The sequence below is a fragment of the Balaenoptera ricei genome, chromosome 3 (assembly GCF_028023285.1).
Source record: "Balaenoptera ricei isolate mBalRic1 chromosome 3, mBalRic1.hap2, whole genome shotgun sequence".
NCBI classification, from domain to species: Eukaryota; Metazoa; Chordata; class Mammalia; order Artiodactyla; family Balaenopteridae; genus Balaenoptera; species Balaenoptera ricei.
Genome location: NC_082641.1, coordinates 33,013,589 through 33,035,566, shown reverse-complemented (window position 1 = coordinate 33,035,566; position 21,978 = coordinate 33,013,589). Strand labels below are relative to the sequence as shown.

The following is a 21,978-nucleotide window of genomic DNA, read 5'->3' as shown; positions in this document are numbered from 1 at the left end:
TTCTGTCTCTTTTTCCTAGCTCTGATCTTCCTTGTCCTTTCTTCTCCTTCCTTTTCCATTCCCCTTTTCTTTCCATTCCTTTTTGCCTCCAATAGCTCCCTTTCCTGGTAAAGCCATGATCCCTTCAAGTTGAAGGAAAAGGAGAAGGAAAATCTCCAGCACAGTGAAGAATCCTCTTTTTTTTATGCCCATTTGTGGAATTGGGAAACCCCCCCACGTGATCCCAAAACACATGATCTGAGCTAGATCTTCACTTGGGAAAAAATGTGTCTGCATTCTTCATAACTCAAATTTTAAAGGAAAAATGTTTTCATTATCAACCATTTTAAAAATGTAAAATGATCAAAACAGTAATATACTTATGAAATATATGAAGAATTAAATTTCCCTCTTGTGGACTTTGAGCTCATGGCATCAATTAAACTTATGTTGCTCTCTGGCAGTTTTGTCTTTCTAAAATGAATAATAGGGAATTCCCTGGCGGACTTGTGGTTAGGATTCTGGGTTTTCACTGCCTGGGGCCTGGGTTCAATCCCTGGTTGGGGAACTAAGATCCTACAAGCCACATGGCATAGCCAAAAAAAAAAAGAATGATGGCCTTCCATGCCTTCTTACCATGGTATGATCATAAATTATGCAATATATATTAAAACATGCGATGTATGCACTGGAGTTTACAGATTGTAAATTGGCCTTAGTAATAAGAAACACCTTGACCTAATTTGAAAGTCAGTAAATGCTAATTTGGGGGTCAAAGTTCCAAATGGCCATATTCTGAGGGTTACAGAATTTTCTGGACATGAGTATTCCATACCATATATATTAGCAACATATATACTTTATGTTTGCCTTTTATCTTTTTTAAAAAAAACACACACATTTCTCTTATTTTGGAATTAAAGAACCCCAGTTATATTAATATATACATATTTACACTGATGAACATACTCAAGAAAAAAATGATAAATCTACAAAAAGGGATGATAGCCTTAAAATGAAGCATTATTTTCCATAACAGGTGACTATTTCCCAAAACTAATGCTATTACCTTTTCCTTTTATCTAGTCTATACATACCACAGCTCTAAAAGACATCTCTAGTTAGTAAACATGTAGCAGAAAAAGAATCTTCCATTTAATAAACTGGGGTTGGAGGAGGTGTATGGTTTTAATGCTTAATATTTTAAACAAGTATAGCCCCACAATATTTACTAGCATCTATTCCTCCCTTATGCATGTTTAATAAGAAAATGGAATAAGAGACATCACTTCTACACAAGTTTTTTTTCTTGAAACTACAGCTGCTGCTGGCAGAGATCTCATAACAGAATATGCTTTGTCCTTAGTAGAACAAGGAGAGACGCTGAGTATAGCTGGCAGCTTGTCCTGGCAAGAATAAGAGAAGGCACCATCCTCTCCTCTCCCTCCCCCAGATGCCTCCTGGTTCCTTGCACTCTTTACCAGCTCTTTCCCAATTCCTCCAGGGTAAGGAGAGCTGACTGTGTACTTCAGATTCTGCGAGCAGACAGGAGGCTTAAAAGCACAGGTCCCGACAGCGGTTCTTCTCCCTTTCTTCTCAACTAAGCAATGTTTTGTACTAAATGTGAAACGTTGAACAAAAGGAAATTACAAGTGCAAATACCACTCCTCCATCACATAAAAAAACTTTCTTCTATGTATGTTTCCAACCTTTTCCCTGCCATTTATCCTTTCCTCTTTCTCTTTCTTCCTCTTTTCTCACACTCTCCTCTCCTTACCTCTCATTCATCTGATCAATGGTTTGTATTCCAAAAAGACCATTATAGGAAATTGAAGAACGGCTCTAGAAATGAAATAATGGATGGTGGCTTTGCTCCTGATTATAACTCTGTTCTTTAGGAATTGGGTAGGAGACTCTCCAAGGGAATATATTGTATTTGCCAGAAGTGGCAGCCAACCCAAACTGCAATTTTTCACATAATTCTATCTGCTTGCTTCATGCTCACAGGGAAGTGTTGAGGGCAATAAATGTGAAAATAGTTTGTAAGCAAGTAGAGAATATATTAAAAATTCATCAAAAATCAATTCTTATTTATATATTAGGACATTTATAACATGTTTTTTTCCAAAGTTCCATTATCAAACGTACTTTTTATTTCTAGATTAGCAGTAGATCTGCGTCAGACCAATTTCTTTTATTCTGACTTAAAGGTTGAGGAATCAGATATGAGTGTATAATTACACTATGCGATTGTAATATCAGACTGATATCTGTTACTGGCAGGTTATCCAAAAGGCAAAAACGGCGACACGGGGAGCGCAGCAAGGTGTAGCCAAAAGGATATTGTAAGGGAAGGCAGGATGCTGAAGTTCTCCTCTCATCTCTTCATTTACTTAAAAGTGGGCTTGGTCATATCACGTCATTTCTCAGAGCCTGAATTTCTTTCTGCAAAATGAATTAGATGACTTCTGAGATTTTTTTTTTTTAGTTCTCACACTCTACACTTCCTTTGTTCTCACAGAACCCATATTTTAGTGGGAGAAATGGACAAGAAAACAGACAATTATAAAAGAGGGGAAATATAGAATGTTATCAAAATAAATTAAAAATCAGAATTCTGGATTTAGACAATCAGGAGCCACACTCTACAAAGGCCCCGTGAAGAGGATTTCAATTTTTTTTAAGTTCTCCCTTTTAAAAAAATGTAATGCTATTGGACTAAGAGTTAAATGCTGTGACTATAAGATAGCAAAAGAAAATTGAATTTAATGCAGTAACGGTTCTGGAATAATACTCTCTTTTTATAAATAAGTCCATCTATGGAATGATGTAATACTGTATAATCTGAAAACTGCCTCATGGGAAAGTGCTAGAAGCAGACAGTATCATTGTTTAGAATACTTTATGGTACTGAATCTCACTTGATTCTTATTAGGTTTGTTTTGCTTTGATTTTTGCTTTGTTACTACTCATCTATTACAATAAGGAACAGTTTTTCTTCCTTTTCACATATAACATCTGATAACTTTTTTTCTAACTAAAATATAGTTGATTTACAATACTATATTAGTTTCAGGTATACAACATAGTGATTCAATGTTTTTATAGGTTATACTCCATTTAAAGTTATTATAAAATATTGGCTATATTCTCTATGCTGTACAATATATCCTTGTAGTTTATTTATTTTATACATAGTAGTTTGTACCTCTTAAACCCCTATCCCCAACTTGCCCCTCCAGCCTATCCCCTCGTTACTGATAACCAGTACTTTGTTCTCCATATCTGCAAGTCTCTTTCTGTCTTGTAATATTCATTCATTTGTTTTATTTTTTTTAGATTCCACATATAAGTGATAACGTACAGTATGTGTCTTTAACTATCTTTATTTCACTAAGTACAATACCCTCTAGGTCCACCAGTGTTGTTGCAAATGACAAAATCTCATTCTTTTTATGACTGAGTGACATTCCATTGTGTATATATACTACGTCTTCTTTATCCATTCATCTGTCGACGGACACTTAGGTTGCTTCTATTGATATATCTTGGCTATTGTAAATAACATCCTGATAAACTTTTGATTGGAATGTTATTTTTTCTTTTGTATAACTGCTCAATGTATGTACTTCTCTCCCTGATAGCTAAATACTTCATATATTAATTTAATTGGTCCACTTTTTTTTTCCTAGCCACAGTCAGAGTGGAAGTGGAGGTAAGCCACACACTTTCATCAGCAGTTTCTGCAAGTCTTCAACGTTTTTGTGTGTACTAATGACAAAATGCTTTTGTCTGCAAATAATGAGGAGGATCTTAATGTGGTAGAAAGAACACAGGACTGGGAACCAATGACCTGGAGCCCAGCCCTGGACACTGAGTGACCCTGAGCAAGTCAGTTCTTTCTTCCAAGCTTCTTATGGGTCATAGGGTGACTCCACTTCCAGTATGCCCAGGGCAGTCTTGATTTATGCCAATTGTCTGAGCACAATTTTTAGTAGTATCCCCCTTCACTTTCAGAAGTATCCTTGTTTGGGTGATAACTTACATGGTCACCTTAGCTATGACTCCTAAAGTCTCCTCGTTATCTCATCAACAAAATAAGGGTTACTAATACCTGGCAGTGCTAAAATTCTCATCCTAAAAATCAAATTTCAAGTTTATTGTACATATTCTTGTACAGAGAAGGTACTCAGTAAAGATTTGTTAAATAAATATCTGTCAAATAGAAAGGTTCCTAAGGACTATAGGATAACAAATCAAATAAAGGTTTAACTTTTAAAATATCACATTGATGAAATGAAATAAAGAAATGAAAAGTCAGCCCATCAATGTTTACAAACTCACCTTTCATTTTATTTGCTTTGCTTTACTTATATCTTGATCAGTAGCTTTTTCTGAATGTCTCCTCAGTATTAATTACATTTTCCTTATCACCTCTCCCTTCTTTTTCCGCAAAAAATTCTAACTCCATCGTTATTTAATTTTACTTTTTTCATAGTTATTTTCCCCCATTTCTTTCATCTCCCATGCATACTACTCTTTATCTTCCCTCATATTTTTGTTACATTTCACATCTAAGAATTCCTTATAAAATAATGTTAAAAATAATTAATTTACCTACTACCTATGTGAGAGTGGGAAATAAAGCTACTTTTTATTTCAATAGTTGATATGAAAGTAGGATGCTTTCTGCAATTAAATAAGACAGATTTATTATCAAATTTTGAGTGAACATTTGTGATCAAATTATAAAATTAACAGAAGACTTTTTCCCCCCTAATTCACATGAAGGGATGTTCCCACCTCCCCCAGACGATGATATTTATGATGGGATAGAAGAGGAAGATTCTGTTAATGGGTAAGAATGATCAGCGAACTGCCTTTTTGCAAAGTATTGTATGTACTGGAATTGAATAGTCTTGATTTCTATTTAAAATAAAAAGCAGAAATAGCATTCCCTGTTACGTTACCAAAAATTATTTGAATGTTTAACAGCATTAGTAAATGCGGAAGTGTAACTGCACCACACTTCAAATGAAGTGGTATATTGTTTGGAATAACCTTGATAACTACGTCAAAAGAAGTGAAATGAAAAAGGGATAAAGGATTAGAAGTGTTGCAGATTTTTTTTCAAACTTTTCCCTATCATTTATTTATCAATCAATAATTTATTTTTCTAATTATGTCTCTGATATTCACAGTTGTGGTTAATGAATCAGAGACTGTGGCATCACTAGTTAAAAATGAGCTTGTTAAAAAAATAGAACTCAGGCCCACCGGACCTACTGAATCACAATCTGCACTTTTACAATCTCCCCAGTGTACTTGTGTACCCATGAATAGTTGAAAGGTACATTTCTACCTCGACGTGTCTTTTCTGTATGAGAAATACACACATTTTATCCAGTTTGATATAAATAAAACACTCAAAAATGCAAAAAAAAAAAAAATTTATTTTTACGACAATCTGGAAAGTTAATCAGTCGCATGGCTATCCTTTGTATGTTAATCATAGTTGTAGGCAACCCAAATAAACTGAGGTCATATGCTATCTGTGGCAAAACCAGTATTGAATCCTTTAGGTGTTTAAACTTTTGAAATGGCGTATTTTAAAATTTAAATACATATTTAAAAATTTTTAATCTATTAACAACTTACTTTTAATACAGTAAAGCTAAATTGATGTTTAAAACTTAATCCTGACTCAGCTCGCTAGTTTAAGAACCAGGAGAAATCTACCAAATAGGAAAAAATAACTTACCTGCTATTTACCTAGTAGCAGCAGTATTCAAAGGCCATAACCTATAAACATAATAGCTTCATTTTGTTCAATACAATGAGTAGCTTACAGCCTGAATGATCAAAGCAGTATAATTATAAAAAATCTGATCAATGCCTGCATGCTCCAAAGCTCCACGCTACAGGTTGAAGAGAAGAGTAACACGTGGTCCTGGGGGATTTTGAAGATGTTAAAGGGAAAAGATGACAGAAAGAAAAGTATACGAGAGAAACCAAAAGACTCTGAGTCAGACAATGAAGGTTCATCGTAAGAGTCGACCAACCACCAAATCCAGTGCATGATAACAACACTAATAATTTAATCAAATGCTGCTAATATTTTATAACCAATAACCAAATTCTGACAGACTTTTAAGCCATTTTAATGTGTTTTTCCATTAGTCATTCTAGCCTCATTTACTGTGTCACCCTTAAACTCATGCATTTATATGAGAGGAGCACAAAGTATTCGAAAACCATCGTATGGTTCAAAAATATATTTTGCTTTCCATTCAAACATGTGCAAGCACACACACGCACAAGTGCACACACACACACCCTCACACACTCATACACACTCACCCTCCATTTAGTAAGACTTTTTTTAACTGTGGCATCAATCTGAATGTTCACAATTCCAATGCCACATTTTATTATATAATATTGTATACTGACTAGTCTTCAAAATATACATTCTCTTTTAAAAATTAATTGCTAGAAATAAAGGACACAATTTGGAATTTCTTTTCTCTAAGTACAGTATTTAAAGTCTTTGTAACTATATCACAATTGTGATATATTAATTCTACTTGAATTACATATTTATCCTATAATAAAATTATTCTAAACATCTTCAGTTTGTATAAATAAAACTAAAGCATAAATTTTATCTTTCCATCCAAAAATAACCCTTTAGTATAAGTTCCATGAGTATGAATTTGAAGGATCTTAATTACACTCGCCGGTACAGGATATCCTTATTTTATATGTGCCTAATAGATTCACCACACTTAACTGAAGTCTTTATAAGATGTTAATTCCACATAGAAGTCCTAATTTTAAACCCTTTTGTGAGACACTAAAACAACACTCAATAAACAGGACTCTTAAAATTATAAGTAAACATAGCAAATCTTCCCTTCATGCAGCATTACTCAAATGTAGTCCTTAGAAATAAAAGCAGAGATTTTTTTTTTTTTTTGCTCTAATTACACACCAGCTAATTCTGGTTTTAGATCACTTGAACTAATGACCTTTCACACTTTACTGTAACTGTGCACCATTCTTCCAGTGATGTGTGTGTGTGTGTTTAAAGCTCAGAAAGTAATAAAAGCAAAGGTCTTTTTCTGTTGCAACTAAAAGCCACCCAATCCTGATTTCAAATCACTTCTGTTAATAAGCTCTTACTCTCTAGTTTCAGTGGATATTCCTCTCTTATTCACCATTCTTCTGTTTGGAGATACACATGTACATATTGTTGAAACATGGTCATATAAAGATTCCTATGACCTCTGCTGATTTTGACTCGGCATTTCTATTCTGAGTCAAATAAACAGTTTTGGGCCTGAGCTATGCCACAATGACTCCAGAATACTGAGACCATTTAATTACTCTGGTATGATAATATGCCCAAACTTCATAGAACACATCTGCAAACATTGGTCTAATGGCTGTGAGCAAAATAAACCACTGGATATCTTGACTCTTGACTTTTTTGGTCAACACTGGAGTTCACAAAAAGTCTTGCTAAATTCCGGATTGATGGACAAAAACTTGGGACTTAGCAGAGAAATGGAGGATGAGAAAGGAATGACAGTCAACAGATTAATTAGACTGTATAAGCCTCCAGGCTATTACTTATTCATGTCTCTCCTAAATAAAAGACTCAATTTCTGTGTTTATATTGGTCTGATTATAACTGTGTTCTCATTTTCTTTCCAGTTTCCCTTCTCCTCCTAAACAAGTGGGTAAGTAATAAAAGCTAATTGTATATTTTATATCTCACTTCTTGCAGTTGAGGTAATGGAAAGGATTGGCTATAGTCACGCTGTCTGAATTAAAGTCCTGACTCTGAAAATAATAAATTGTGTAACCTTGTCAAGTAACTGCACCTGGGGTCGCCATAGTTTCTCAACAGTAAAATAGTGGGAAGAGGAAATTTTAAAATATCAACGATTTTTAAACAGTTCTTCCAGCCATAGGATCACTATGGAGAAAGGGACAAGTGAATAGGGTTGGACCCCAACATTCCCCATGGACCCCCCCCCACCCCAATTCAGTCAGAGCTTGATATACTGGACTTCTGCATAAAGATTTCTGAAAACATGCCACATTATATGCCACGAAGGTCCTTCTAAATCTAAATTTCTTTGATTTTTTAAATGTATCACTTATATTGTCTTTGGAAAATTTTCCACTGCTCAATGTGAAACAGTTTCTTCTTTGTACAATTTTGATCAGCTTATTTTTTTTACCCCTGCTGAGACAGATCTTTAAAGGAGTTTTCTTAAATTTACTTTGAACAAAATAAAATGTCTCACAAGAATATTCAGGGGCTTTCAAAAAGTTTATTTTAACTTGTAAATAAATTGAAAGAGCAAACCAAACACAAAGATAATCTATTCTTCCAAACTGTTTATCTGACTTTGTTTTCAGTTATCAATTTGAAAATATGTAAGGCTCTAACTCAAATTGATCAATAACTGATAAGCTTATATCTTAATCTATAATTTTCAAAAAGTACTCAAGAAACTTAGCTCCACAAATAGTAGGCATAAAATGGAAAAAATGTGATCAATTAAGTAAAAAATGTGTTTCTTGTTTTAATTTTCTTTCATTCTCAAAGGTGTATTAAGTGCATGTGCATGGAATAGTAACTTTTCCCTTTCTGGAAACCAGTGATATGTCATATTTTTACATATTTATTATAGATCCTTCATGTAGTTGAGCAAGTTTTATCCTGTGAAATTAGTTAACCTGAGTGGGAGGAAAATACACACACATGCACACACACACACAAACATATATACATACATATACAGAGCATATATATATATGTGTACATATATACAGAAGGGGGGGATTTTTTTTTTTTTTGGTCATGCCGGGTCTTAGTTGCGGCAAGTGGGCTCCTTAGTTGTGGCATGTGAACTCTTAGTTGTTGCATGCATGTGGGATCTAGTTCCCTGACCAGGGATGAACCCAGGCCCCCTGCATTGGGAGCATAGAGTCTTATCCACTGTGCCACCAGGGAAGTCCCAAGGTGGGGGGGGGGGGATTTTTTAAAGGAAATCAAATCCTTACCACTACCAGAGAGCATTTTAAACTTTCTGTGATAATCATTCCTTAAAACATTTGTACTCTCTTCAACTCATCTCTTTAGCTTAATTTGCTGTGGAGCAACTTAATAGGTATAGAGAGGACGCATTCCTCCTGACTTTATTAACAAGAAGTCTAGAAGCAAGAAAAATGTCTACACATTGGAAAAGCCATTGAACCAGTTCAGGTCATAGCAACTTTTCCACCAATACTGATTCTCAAGACCTGCTGGTACCAAAAGTGTCGTTTATTTTACAATAGTGCCACACATAATATTCCTATAAGGTAAAAGTTAATAAAGACAGATCAATGAGCAAAAGAGAGGATAGATAGATAGATAGATAGATAGATAGATAGATAGATAGATAGATGATAGATAGATAGATAGATAGATAGATGATAGATAGATAGGCACAAAGACAAAGACATATAAATAAAATGATATATATTATCCTAGCACCTCAAATCCCATAAAAATCTTGACTTCAATCTCTACCTGCAGCCAGTGGCCAGTAATATTGATTTGCTTGTCAGCAATCTACTAATCTTACAATTCATCACCCTTGTGGATATTCAAATAATCTCAGTCACTGCTTTAGGGGTTTTTCCCTGGTAACAATAGTTATAATCGTTGCCACTGTTTTGTTGTTGTTGTTGTTTTTCTTTTTGAGGGATATTTAACACAAGCATCAAGGAAGATAAGAACCTCTCCCTTTTAAGGAATAGGCAGTGCTTCCAGGAGAAATGTACAGAGACCTCAGGAAAACTTATTTTGTTGTCCTTGAAACAGTCTTTATATTAAAATACCATTGAATGCTCATATCAAAATGTACACTAACAGTGTTTCAACATTGGCTATTCTGTCTTTCGTTAGACATGGGAGATGAAGTTTATGATGATGTGGATGCCTCTGACTTCCCTGCTCCACCACCAGAGATGAGGTAATTTAAATGTTCTCATTACAATGAAGTAATGAAAATCAGACGGTTCAAGAAAATCCAGCTGGAATAAAACCCCAGTGAGGGCGTGTGTACTGTGTGCCATCCTGTTGGCTCTGTCCTCCTCTCCCTGATCCCAACTCTGACCTGTCTGACAGGTTTGTGAATGGATGGATAGCCCAGGTCCTCCTCCTCGTTCTCTCTCTCGCTTCCCCTCACCCCTTCCCAGTGGTCCTTCTCCCTGTTCCCTGATTATCTTCTGACCTATGACTCACCAATGTCTTCATTCATTTATTCACTCATTCACTGGGAAAATATTTGAGAGCCTGATTGCAACTCATCTCACTGATTCATTCGCTCCCTTTTTTACTTTTTTCTCAAAACATTTTTTGTCTTGAACACACTGCTTAGTTTATGTCTCGATCCTAACCCACCTGCTTCAAGCCTCCTCCATCCTCCACAAGAAGATCGTTTCCTTTTATGAAAAAAAAAAAAAAGAGAGAGAAGATTTGTGTTTTGAAAGGACTTTTAAGAGTTATGTCACTTTTTCACAAAATCATCTGATTCTCAAAGGTTCCATTCAAACAAACAAAAACAGTCAACAGTGAATAGTGACATTCTTTAGCTTACCTAAGGCTTCAATTTAATTTTAGACAAAAGTTGTAAGAAAATCTAAAATCAGTTAATAGAAGAGGAGTACCTTTTGAAAATTCTTTTGTAATAGAAAATAACATGTTAGTATGCTTTTTTATACTCCAATAAATATGTGAAATGATCTGATACATGCTATGTATGGAAGCAAGAACACCTCTCTAGCTTTTTCAAGAAAAAAGAAAGATGAATAAAAAGACCTTGAAGTTGATCAGTTAAAGGATAAAAGTAACATCAATGGAATACAGTAAGTGGTGTCTTCTGAGCTGTACTGGTTAAAATGCATGAGTGAACTCTAAGTTTCTGTTTTTGTCATTTTTGGTTATTTTACCAACATTGTTAAACTAATTTTACAGAACAAGAGCAAGATCAAAGAAACTGAGGGGAAAATATCCTGTTATTTATATAAGAAGATCAAGTTCTACAGACAAAACACACCAGAAATATGAAAGGAGAATCATTCTCCTTTTTCAGTTCTCCATGAAAGGAAAATCTAATCTTCAGAAATATGTTAAGGTTTAATATTCCTCACCATTGGGAAGTCGCTTCTATTCCTGACAGTTTTAAGCACATTTTTGTGTTTAATATTACTGTAGAAATGCCACCACATTCCATTAAATAGCTCTCTAGGAACCCAGAGTCACCCACTGGCCCTTTTCTTTAAGCAAAATAAACCCCAGCTGATTAAACTTTGTGCGATATGTACTAATTTCTTTCCCGTTGCTTACTTTCAGAGTTTAAGGCAATCGTGTGTCTCTAACACAGCATTCTATTTTTTTAAATAAATTTCAATAAATTACCTTTAAAGAGAGCTTGTGGGGCATTTTTAACATTCATGCATATTCTGATCGCTCCAGAGTGCTAATCCGGGCCAGCAATTCCACTACTACCCAGGTACCACCAGAGAGAAGGTATGAGGGACAATGCAGAACCTAGGGCAGGACAGTGTGATAATTCATTTCCCAGTGAATGAACTAAATTCTAAGATTCAAAAATTTTAAATAAATCAGTTACAAACAAAACTTTACCTTAGGTAACCAAAATTTTGGTTACCTTAGGTAATCAAAATTAATGTCAGTGTTTAAAATTTTTCATTATTCACAAATATTCTTATTTTTAAAATTCCCTCCTACAGAGAGTCACAGCCTTTCCCTAAGATCCATACTTAACCCAGGAATTGTTCACAACCTTGGTTGCAAATTAATATCACCTGGGAGCTTTTAAAATATATATGTCAGTACCTGGACCTCACTCAATTTAATTAATTAGAATTTTTAACTAATTTAATTTCTGGGAATTAGAAAAGGGCAGTGGTATTTTTTAAAAACTTCCCAGGTGGTCCTATATGTGGCCAGGCTGGAGAATCACTACCTCAGAGCTGTTCACCTCTCTTATAATAATTGGCTTTAGTTGGTATCATGAGATATGACCCTGGCTTTGTTTTAAGTCGATTATATATAGATAAATTTTTTAAGCCATAAAAATCAGTCTTTCACAAAGTGTTCTTTTTTAAAAAGCCTTTTCTATGACATTAGCCAAACCACTTAATTATCTAGGAAGGGTTGAAAAATATAAGGGGTTCAAGACTAGGTTGAATCATATGAAACTGCTGATATGTAACCATGTTTAAACTATACTTCAGTCATTTTATACCATTCAACATAATACATTATCTCTCACTTCCATTTTAACTCAGTCTGTATTCTCTTGAAGATCTATTCTGCATTATGAAATGTCATCATTTATTACAATGAATGTACTAGATTTCTAACACAGATAATTGAAAATGAAATTTAACAAAAATGTAATGTTATGAATTGTCTGTTATACACTATTCTTCTTATATTTTGAAACTAAATGCCATTTTATGTGTGTTCTGCCATCCTAGTCAAGGAGCCAAGGCCAAGGCAGAAGAAAAAGACCCTAAGAAACTGAAAAAGCAAGAAAAAGAAGAAAAAGACTTCAGGAAAAAATTTAAAGTATGTTTACATTTAAATATCATACAAAGTTCAAAGTGCTAATGAAAAAATTGATGATTTTTCAAAGTGTAATTATCAATATCACAGTTCTCCATCACAACTCCCTTATTTTCTACAAAATTTATTTTAGATTTAAATTTATTCCTATAAGAAATTAAGTAAACTCTCATACATGCACAATATATGTACTGTGATAATCATCTAAATTTAGCTGTCCTTTGAAACTTAATAAAAAGGTAAGCTAAAAGTAGAATAGATAAAAAAGATGTGAGATAGATAGATATATGTGAAATATTATTCAGCCATGAAAAGCAAGGAAATCCTGCCATTTGTGACAACATGGACAGACCTTGAGAGCATTATGCTAAGTGAAATAAGTCAGAATGACAGAGACAAATACTGTATGACATCACTTATATGTGGAATCTAAAAAAACCAAACCCACAGAAATCAAGAGTAAAATCGTGGTTACCAGAGGAGGGGAGCATGGGGAGATGTCTGTCAAAGGGTACAAATACTCAGCAGTTAGATCGGTGCTTATAGTTAGCAATACTGTGTTATATACATGGAAGTCCCTAACGGAGCAAATCTTAAATGTTCTCTCTATAAAAAAAGAAGTGGTAGTATTGCGAGGTGATCAAGCCAATAGAATTTAAGTTCTGATGGTTATCATTTTGCAATATATGAGTGAGACAAATCAACACATGCATTACATCTTAAATTTAAAAAAAAATTTATTTTAAAAATAATTATTAGGTTGGTGAGGTTATGAGTGATTTTTCTCCAAAGAAGTTTTTGTTATTTTTTGAAAACAAGGAACTAGTTATTTAACAAAGATTTTCTTAATAAATCTGTCAATAAATGAATTACTTTAATAATACACATCAATCAATAATGTAAATGTTTTTCCTTATTTTTCCAGTATGATGGTGAAATTAGAGTCCTCTATTCCACCAAAGTTGCACCCTACTTAACTTCTAAAAAGTGGGGGAACAGAGATCTACAGGTAAAGCCTGGAGAACCCCTGCAAGTTATACAAAACACAGATGATACAAAAGTTCTCTGCAGGAATGAAGAAGGAAAATGTAAGTCACTATTTACTCTTTATAGATAGGACACCCCAGAATTTAACGACTAAACAAGTTTTAGTGATCACTCCTATTTGTATTAACTGTTTTTGCTCCATGCTTTGTGAATTGTGGAAAACATTAAGAAACTGGAGATCTTGCTGTGCTGGAATCAATGTATTTTATTTTAATTTTTTTTTTTTTCATTTCCCACCTGCTATATTTGGCACTGAGTTACCAAAGTTATGCCAAATTAGTGCTTCTGAAAATGTGGTCCCACAGATCACCAGCATCAGAAAACTCCTGTGTGTATTACCATTCTAACACCCTGGACCCACCCGTGACTTGCTGAGTCATGTGCTCTGGGGGTCAGACAGAGTCTGATCATAACGGCTTCCCTAGTTTGCTCCTATGTACACTAAAGTGAGAACCACTCTGCTAAAGTAGTGAGTGGTTCTTGCTCTGGTCTGGTTTGAAATTATATCACATATGTCACACCTAGAATCTCCAGTTTTCCTACCTTGCAAATTCACTTGTTTTCACTTCCTGTTCGGCCACATTTAATACGACATTCTATTCCAAATAAACATGAGAGAGTCCTGTCCTCTCTGACTTTCTCAGCTACCAAAGCTGGCAGATGGAAATGTTTTTGTCCAGTTTTAAAAGGAAGCTTATTTCATTTCAAGTCCAGGGAAGAGTAAATCAAAATTACGTTGTCCTATATTTAAAATTGAATAGCCAGCAAGGCTGTCCCATATCAGCTCGGTATGTCTGCACGGAAAACACAAACTCTGAGCTCAGTTTTAATGACAGGAGGGTGACTCAGGGACAGGAACCAAAGTAGGTTTTTTAAGAATAAAATACAGTGACTCAAAGGTGGGGAAAATGGATCTAAAGTTTTTATGGAAGGGGTGTGGTTGGCTTTAAAAGAAAAAAATGGAATGTGGGTGCAAAGGATAACAGGCAGGGGTACGTAGCGTTACGACTTGAAGGTCACTGGAGATAATTCAAAGATGGAGCTCCAGAAGACAAAGAAAAGCCCCATTCAGACCAGGATTTGTGAAGATGTACCCCCAAGGAATAGTCTTAAATGCAGAATAACTACATGCTTTAAAAGGTCATCAAAATATTTTTAAATGTTCAAATTTTTAAAATTATTAAATAAGTAATGATGAATATACAAACTGAGTATTTTCCAGGATGATTATGATAGCATGAGGAAATTCTCATGATACAACAGTAAGAGAAATAAGAAGCCTGCTTAAAGTAGGATAGGATTTATTTACAGCCATGTTAAAAAATATGTAAATAAAAGAAACCAAACTAAAATCCTAATAGTGGCTGATTAGGGTGATGGGCCTAAATGATATGTTTCCTTCCCTCTACTTTCCAAATTATTTCACATTTTTCACAACAGAGAATTGTTCTAGTACTTGTCATGTGGACCTTTCTCCAGAGGACAAGCTTCAGACTTATCTTGCCCTGCTGGCCTGAGATTTCTGTCCCCACAACAAATCCCATCTAGAGCAATGCTCCTCGACTTCAAAGTACATACACTTCACGTGGGGATCTTGTTAAAAGTGCAGATTCTAACTTAGTAGGTCTGAGGTAAGGTGTTTTCCCAAGCTCCCAGGTAACTGATGCTGCTGGCCCACAGAACATGCTCTGAGTAACAGGATATAAATGACCTCAACAACAAACATGTATAGATACAGATGAGCAGATGTAGATTCAGCATCAAAAACAGAAATTCAGAGGAGACTCCTACCTAGGAACCAGTAGACCTTAAGAATGAGGAAAAGCAACAGCCATTCTGGGATAATTTGTAATCTGCTATCATTTTCTACTTCGACATCAATAATTCTAAATACTGCTATGAATACTGGAGGACTCCTATCCTCTTAGAATTTATCATCTGTTAAAAATGAGAGGTGAAAACATTACATGACATTCTGGTAGATAAAATCAAGGGTTCCTTGTAACTTTTATCTTCTTTTTTTTTTTTTTTTTTTCTGGTGCAGGACCAATGCACTTTACAATTCTCAAGCTCACTGATAACTAATTCAATTCTTAGGTGGTTTTGGGGTCCATCTCGAACAGAATGAAAACCAGGTGATTATATCGGTAGCACTTGCATACTAGTTGTTTTTTATTTATAGACTTTCTTTGGCCTGGACTTTGTCTTAGTTTGGCTTTCCCATTTGGGAGGAGATTCTGGGATACTCCCATGAGCACGTGGAGAAGTAGACTGGGAAGAGAAGGCAGCTAATAAAATCTTGTTAATAAACTAGGAAGAGAAGGAAGCTGATAAAATCTTGAGAAGGCAGCTAATAAAATCTTGTTATCAAAACAAGGTACACTTGAGTAGTAGGAGCTTAATCAGTTGGGAACTCGGAGTGGCAGTGTTATCCCATCTGGTGGGAAACAAACTGGGGTACTTATACATCAACTCCCTGTCCATCAGGAATTGAAGCCTACTCCTGGGCAGGTGGGAGGGCCACCAAGAGCATCTGCGATTGCATTATTCCACAATTCAATGATCATATCTGCTTAACTTCCCTTTTATTTTTCCAAATCTCTTGCTTTTCTTTATTTTTCTAAAACTGCTGGTTAGTCTTTCCTTGAACTGGATCCTTAACATGTTTAATTTTCTTAATTTCTGATCTATTCCTCAAATACCTCCATAGGATTTGGGACAATTGTTGTATGGATTTAACCCTTCCTCAGCTGGCTTATTGCAATAGCCTTTCAAATGATATGTCTCCCTTACCCTTCTCTCAGCCAATCCACTCACCATACTGTTACCCAAATATTATTTTTAAACACATGAAGTCTTTAGGGTTAGTCTATAAAACACTTTGTGATCTAGCCTCACCTTCATCAACTATTTCCCATCTGCAACTAACACCCCAGAAATATAAACTACTCATTTGTCATTCCCTGAATAAATTTTGCTATTTCATCCTTCCATGCTATTTTATTCTACTTGGAATGTCCATAAATTGTCTATTAAAAACAACCCAGTTGTCATCTAAAATTGGAAGCACACTCACTCACTCCTCCGCAGCCACCCTAACACAATTAATCTCTCCCTTGCTGCACCATGTCACTACTGTTATTGCTGCCACTGTCCTTACTGTTTTTCCAATCTATTACTCTTATGAGACTGAGCTTGAGAGTAGCTTCAGTGAAATGTTCTCAACGTTGTATTGCCAACACATTCTACACTGCCTGGCACCTTGTTTGGGGCTTGCTGAATTGAGTATAACAATTTGGAGATTGCAGTTGGATAACCAGATGAAAATCTGACATACTGACATTCACAGGAAGAAGTCCATTGAATAGTTTAACTTGTTAGAAGACAGAAGTTCTCTGTCTTAGCCATAGTGATGTGGTTCACTTGTTGTGTATCATTTGGGAGACTCTGAATCTTTCAGTTCCTTTTTTCTACATCTAATTAGCAGTAACGACATTTGCAGTCCAACACCATGATGACCCTAACATTTTCCTTACTTCCTATTCTTCTTTAATCCAGCAAAAAAAAAAAGAAAACCATAGTTTACTTAAACCTAATTTGTAATGATAGATATGAGAGGCTAAATCATTAACAGTAATCCCTTCCCACTGTGGAGTAGAGTACAAGCCACTTTTACAGGCATTATCACATTTGATCAGGTCTCACCCACTGACTTGTAGAAAAGCATATTGTAGAGGCATTGAGATCTTAAATATATATTTCTGGCACATTCCCAAATGTTTAGAATTTCTCGCTAATATTTGTGCATGTTCCTCAACTCAAAGTCTCATAAGCTGTGAGTTTTCCCACCTCCTGTCACTGGAGAAAATTTTTCTACAAAAAAGTAGAAAAATTTTTCTACAGAAAAGACATGAGCTGAGTTATTTGTGATCAAAATGTTGTCCATTTCCTTCGGGCATCAAAGGAAGGGGAATTTTAAAGATGCTTTGGGTGTCCCCAAATCCAGTTGATCATTTCTTTGCTTAGGTAATTTTGGTTTCGATTTTAAAACAACACATGTTCACTGAAGAAAATTTTTGTATTCAGAAATTTAATGTCACCTAATTTGAAGCCCTAAAAATAAGTAGGGAGAGAAAAAGAGAGAGGGAAACAGAACATTTTTATAGAACTAGGATAATAATTTATATTTAGCATTATACACTGCATTTCATTTTTAATTTCTATTACCTTATGAGCATTTTCTCTTGAAGTCGGACGTTGTTCCACTTGCCTTAGTAAATCTATGCAGTATGACTTTATTGTTTTTAAACTGCATGAGGGCAAATTGAGTAAGTTTAACTTTATTTCTGGACTTGCTCACAACAAACGAAATAATAAGGAAATAATAAAATTTGTCATTTTTATTGAGTAAAAAATTTGAAAATATTAGAACAAAGATATTTTTCATTTTTTCCAAAGATGGTTTTGTATATTCTTGGTAATTTTATATTCACAACACCCTTCTGAAAGGTGAGTCATTAGTCCTGGGACACATCTGCACTGTAGCAAGTAAATGTTTTGGGAAGAAATTAACTGGCACATATGGTGGGTGGGTGTTACTTTCTTAACCGACTCTACCCACCACATATTTCAAAACATTTGTTTCGAGTCACTGTGTTCTGTTCTATGAATGTGAGATTTCCTAATGATAATTTCATACTATGTGTGAGAATCCCTGGTGTGCCAGTGCCCACGATATTATAGAGCTAACTAAACACAGCAGCCACTCTGCATGTTACAGAACTATGATGAGGTTTTCTGTTTATTTCATTTGTTTGTATTTTTCATTACATTCCCTATGATGAATGTTCATGGAACATGTGAGCAGAGAACATTTTTCTACTGCAAAAAAAAAAAAATTTGTGTCTAGGAACTATCATGGAGAAGTTGTTTAAAACTTCATGGTAAGACACTTGTTTTGACACTGTCATGAATCATGCTTGTAATAGAATGAAGTTTCAGCAGAAATTTTTAAAGGTACTAGACAGCAAAACCTATGCTGTATTAAAAGCATACAAAACCTGCAAAAGTGCTACATAATGGTGATTTTATAGTTTATGAGCCCCAAATGATCACATCATTTCAGGGAACTAAAGTAGAGCAGCACAGTACCATCCCACACCCCAACCCCTTGATAAGTTTGTTCTTAAATAATATTCACAATCATTGATGTTTATGTAGCTCAACAAAAACAACAAAACAGCAACAACATTAGAGCTTTCAACAAAAGAAAAAGCTGCTCCATAGAACTCTTGAAGAGTCAAGATACAGGAGGAAATGTAATAGGGATTTGAGAAGCTAAGAAAATATATTTTTTTATAATAAATTTTGTGAGGTTAGGTAATTAAGCTGTATATCATGAGTTATTAACTTTGGTCATTGAAAGGACTGTTTTATGCCTAATTACAGATAGTGTTTTATCCAGGTCTACACAATTTTAGCATAACTAAGTTTTAAAAAGTAGATGACCTACAAGCACAAGAAAATAAAAACCTTTTATTTCCAGAAATAGTGATTAAATTCTCTTTGTTTTGGATTTTGTTTCTCTTGACCTTCTAAATATTTTTTACAAACAACAACAGAAATATATTTGAGGCCAGAATAATTCCAATCTCTGGCAATATTTTCTTACTTCTTATACATTTCTCTAATTGTCTACATTCTAATATTAGTTCAGACACTTTACAAAGCCCAGACAACTCACAATGAGATTGACTTCATTGTTAAAGGCTTCAGTCGTTATTTTTAAATTATTAATTTAAACATGAATATCATGGGAACACTTACTTGTATTGTTTTATTTTCCAAGTTGTTTTAAGAGAAAATTCAAAATGAAAACATAACCACCAATTTTAACTAACGAAAAAAAAAACTTTGTGACTCTTACTGTCTGTAGAAATGGTTCACACTTTATGTTAGCCCTAAACATAAGTACAAGTAAAGACAGACTTCAATTATTGGAAGCCTGACACAAAATCCACAATTTGTTCAAAAAGTCTGTTATTTGCACAGAGTTTCTCTTTTGAGAGACACACATAGAGTTGAATTTGTTAGAGATGAGATTATCCCCCTTTAAAAATTATGCTAAATGATGATGTCTACCTTAACTTTTTTTTAAGTTTTGTTAACGTGAAATGACTGAAAGAACTGTGGAATCAAAGTCTACCCAAGGATCATAGATATTAATTTTAGATGACCTTTATATTAATTTTTCCACTTCTTTAATTGAAATAAAAAGGAAGGTATAACATGGTCTAATTTTTCATACTTTGAGAAAAATATTACTTATTGTACTTTTATCATTTTGACATATGCTTCATTACTGCCATGCTGCAGGAATTCAAAGATAACCTTGATTCTTTATTTTACAAATATGATTCTTATGAACAATTTTCATCAACAAGTAGTTAATTTCTTGACAAAATATTTTGGTGGAATTTTTTTTACCCTGGAATATTTCAAGGGAAAGTTCATTTTCTTAAATTTTAATCCACAATTTCAGTTGTATGATTCTAACTTTAAAAGAATCTTGCATGTTAAATCAATGGCTATATGATATTAGTATGTTTACCTAAGTTTATTAACATTGGTATTAATTTTTGCTTGTGAGCTTCCTGCTTTATCAGTTTTTACACATTTACTCTGATTTAGAACCAAAACTAGATCTGAGGTGGAGCAAAAACAATAGATTGACTCAGCAAAAGAAGTTATTTAGAAGCTGTATTGACAAGACTATAAATGGTACTAATCTCAAGCATACAACAGTAGCTAGGCGCTAACACAAAACCAATAATTCCAAAGGTTAGTAACATTAATTAGATGTCAGCAGACATTTTCTTAAGAAAAATAGCCCATATTTTTTCTTAGGAGTATTTTGCACAAGAGGGGCAAAAATAAAGTGAAAAAAAACTTTGCTTTCTTGTATAAAATGTCTATTTTCCATTTAACAGAGGAATCACTAGAATCCCTGATACGTGCTCTTCTAATAATTATTTGTTCCATGAAAGATGAAAATGCAAACGTTGATGCTCTGTCAAATGGCAAAAGCAATAGTGAAAGATCTTTCACGCTGATTATAAGAGAGCTGTTTTGAAACCATTTAGAATGCACACTTCCCCAAGTAAACACTAGATTGCGGATCTGAAAGGGTAATGGAACACAGTTCTGACTGTTCAGTATAATAAAATTTGAAAAGTTAAGTCTTAGACCTGGTGATATTTAAAATCCCTACCTGTGACCTACTTTTGTCATAGGAGAAATTATGCTTAATAAATTCTTAAAACTGTGTCACATGGGTAACACCTTAAAGAAATAGAGTAAAATGTGAAAGAAGCTTGTGCTACAACCTACAGTAGCTTAGAAAAGAAAATCTTGGTTTTTAATTTAAGGGGGAAAGGAGGAAAGATTGTAAATGGAGGAAAAGAGTCATGTAGGAGAGAGAGAGAAAAAAAGTTAGAGAGAAGAGGAAAAGTTATAAAGCAGAAACTAACACTCCATTGTAAAGCAATTATACTCCAATAAAGATGTTAAAAAAAAGGAAGGAGAGAAAAGTGGACACAAATAAGAAAAATAAGTCATATTTGGAGACAGAAATAATTATTCAATATATTATATCATATTCTTTTAATTAGTAAATTTTATTTCAATTCCTTTAAAAATAGTAGGGATTTTTCAAGTTTGTACTGTTAATAAAATTTATTTTCTTTTTCTTTCTTAGATGGTTATGTCCTTCGGAGTTACTTGGTGGACAAGTAAGCCCATTTTCTTCTACTACTATACTTCCAAAAATAATTATATGCTTTTCTTTAAGAAAGATTCCTAATACCACTTACATAATATAATCTACTAAACTATCATAAATAAATTTTAAAACAATATGCTATACTAATGTCAATATGGTAGTACCCATAACGAAGTTAGTTTTGATAAAGTGTCACTCTTTTAAATATAAAGGAGGAGCCCTTCTCATTCATGATTATACAGTTCATAGTTTTATATATTCATTGGATACAGACATTGCAAATATCGCAGACAGGTCAAAACCACTAACACTTTCATTAATACTTTGCATTTCGCTAGCTATTAATGCAGTTGATTGAATTGAATTAATCAGGTATCTATTAGTGTCTGCAGAGTAGGTACAAATATCACCTGTTAACGGTTTATAGCTTGGCCCCTAATTGAAGGCTTTTCTTTACTCACACCAGGCATAGTAGACTATTAAGTTGCCTTTTTTGGAAGCATGCCAGAAA

At 34.2% G+C, this 21,978-nt stretch overlaps 1 protein-coding gene across 1 annotated transcript in view; it reads left to right on the top strand.

The window, feature by feature from the left end:
* The window catches only part of FYB1 (FYN binding protein 1), a 169,973-nt gene extending 148,492 nt beyond the window's left edge, over window positions 1-21,481 (top strand). Inside the window, exons 10-17 of the mRNA XM_059919068.1 lie at window positions 3,672-3,694; window positions 4,771-4,837; window positions 5,891-6,025; window positions 7,699-7,724; window positions 9,950-10,016; window positions 12,553-12,643; window positions 13,566-13,728; window positions 21,444-21,481. Of these exons, the coding sequence (XP_059775051.1) occupies window positions 3,672-3,694; window positions 4,771-4,837; window positions 5,891-6,025; window positions 7,699-7,724; window positions 9,950-10,016; window positions 12,553-12,643; window positions 13,566-13,728; window positions 21,444-21,481 (610 nt within the window). The remainder of the gene's footprint in view (window positions 1-3,671; window positions 3,695-4,770; window positions 4,838-5,890; window positions 6,026-7,698; window positions 7,725-9,949; window positions 10,017-12,552; window positions 12,644-13,565; window positions 13,729-21,443) is intronic.
* The last annotated feature ends 497 nt before the right edge of the window (window positions 21,482-21,978 follow it).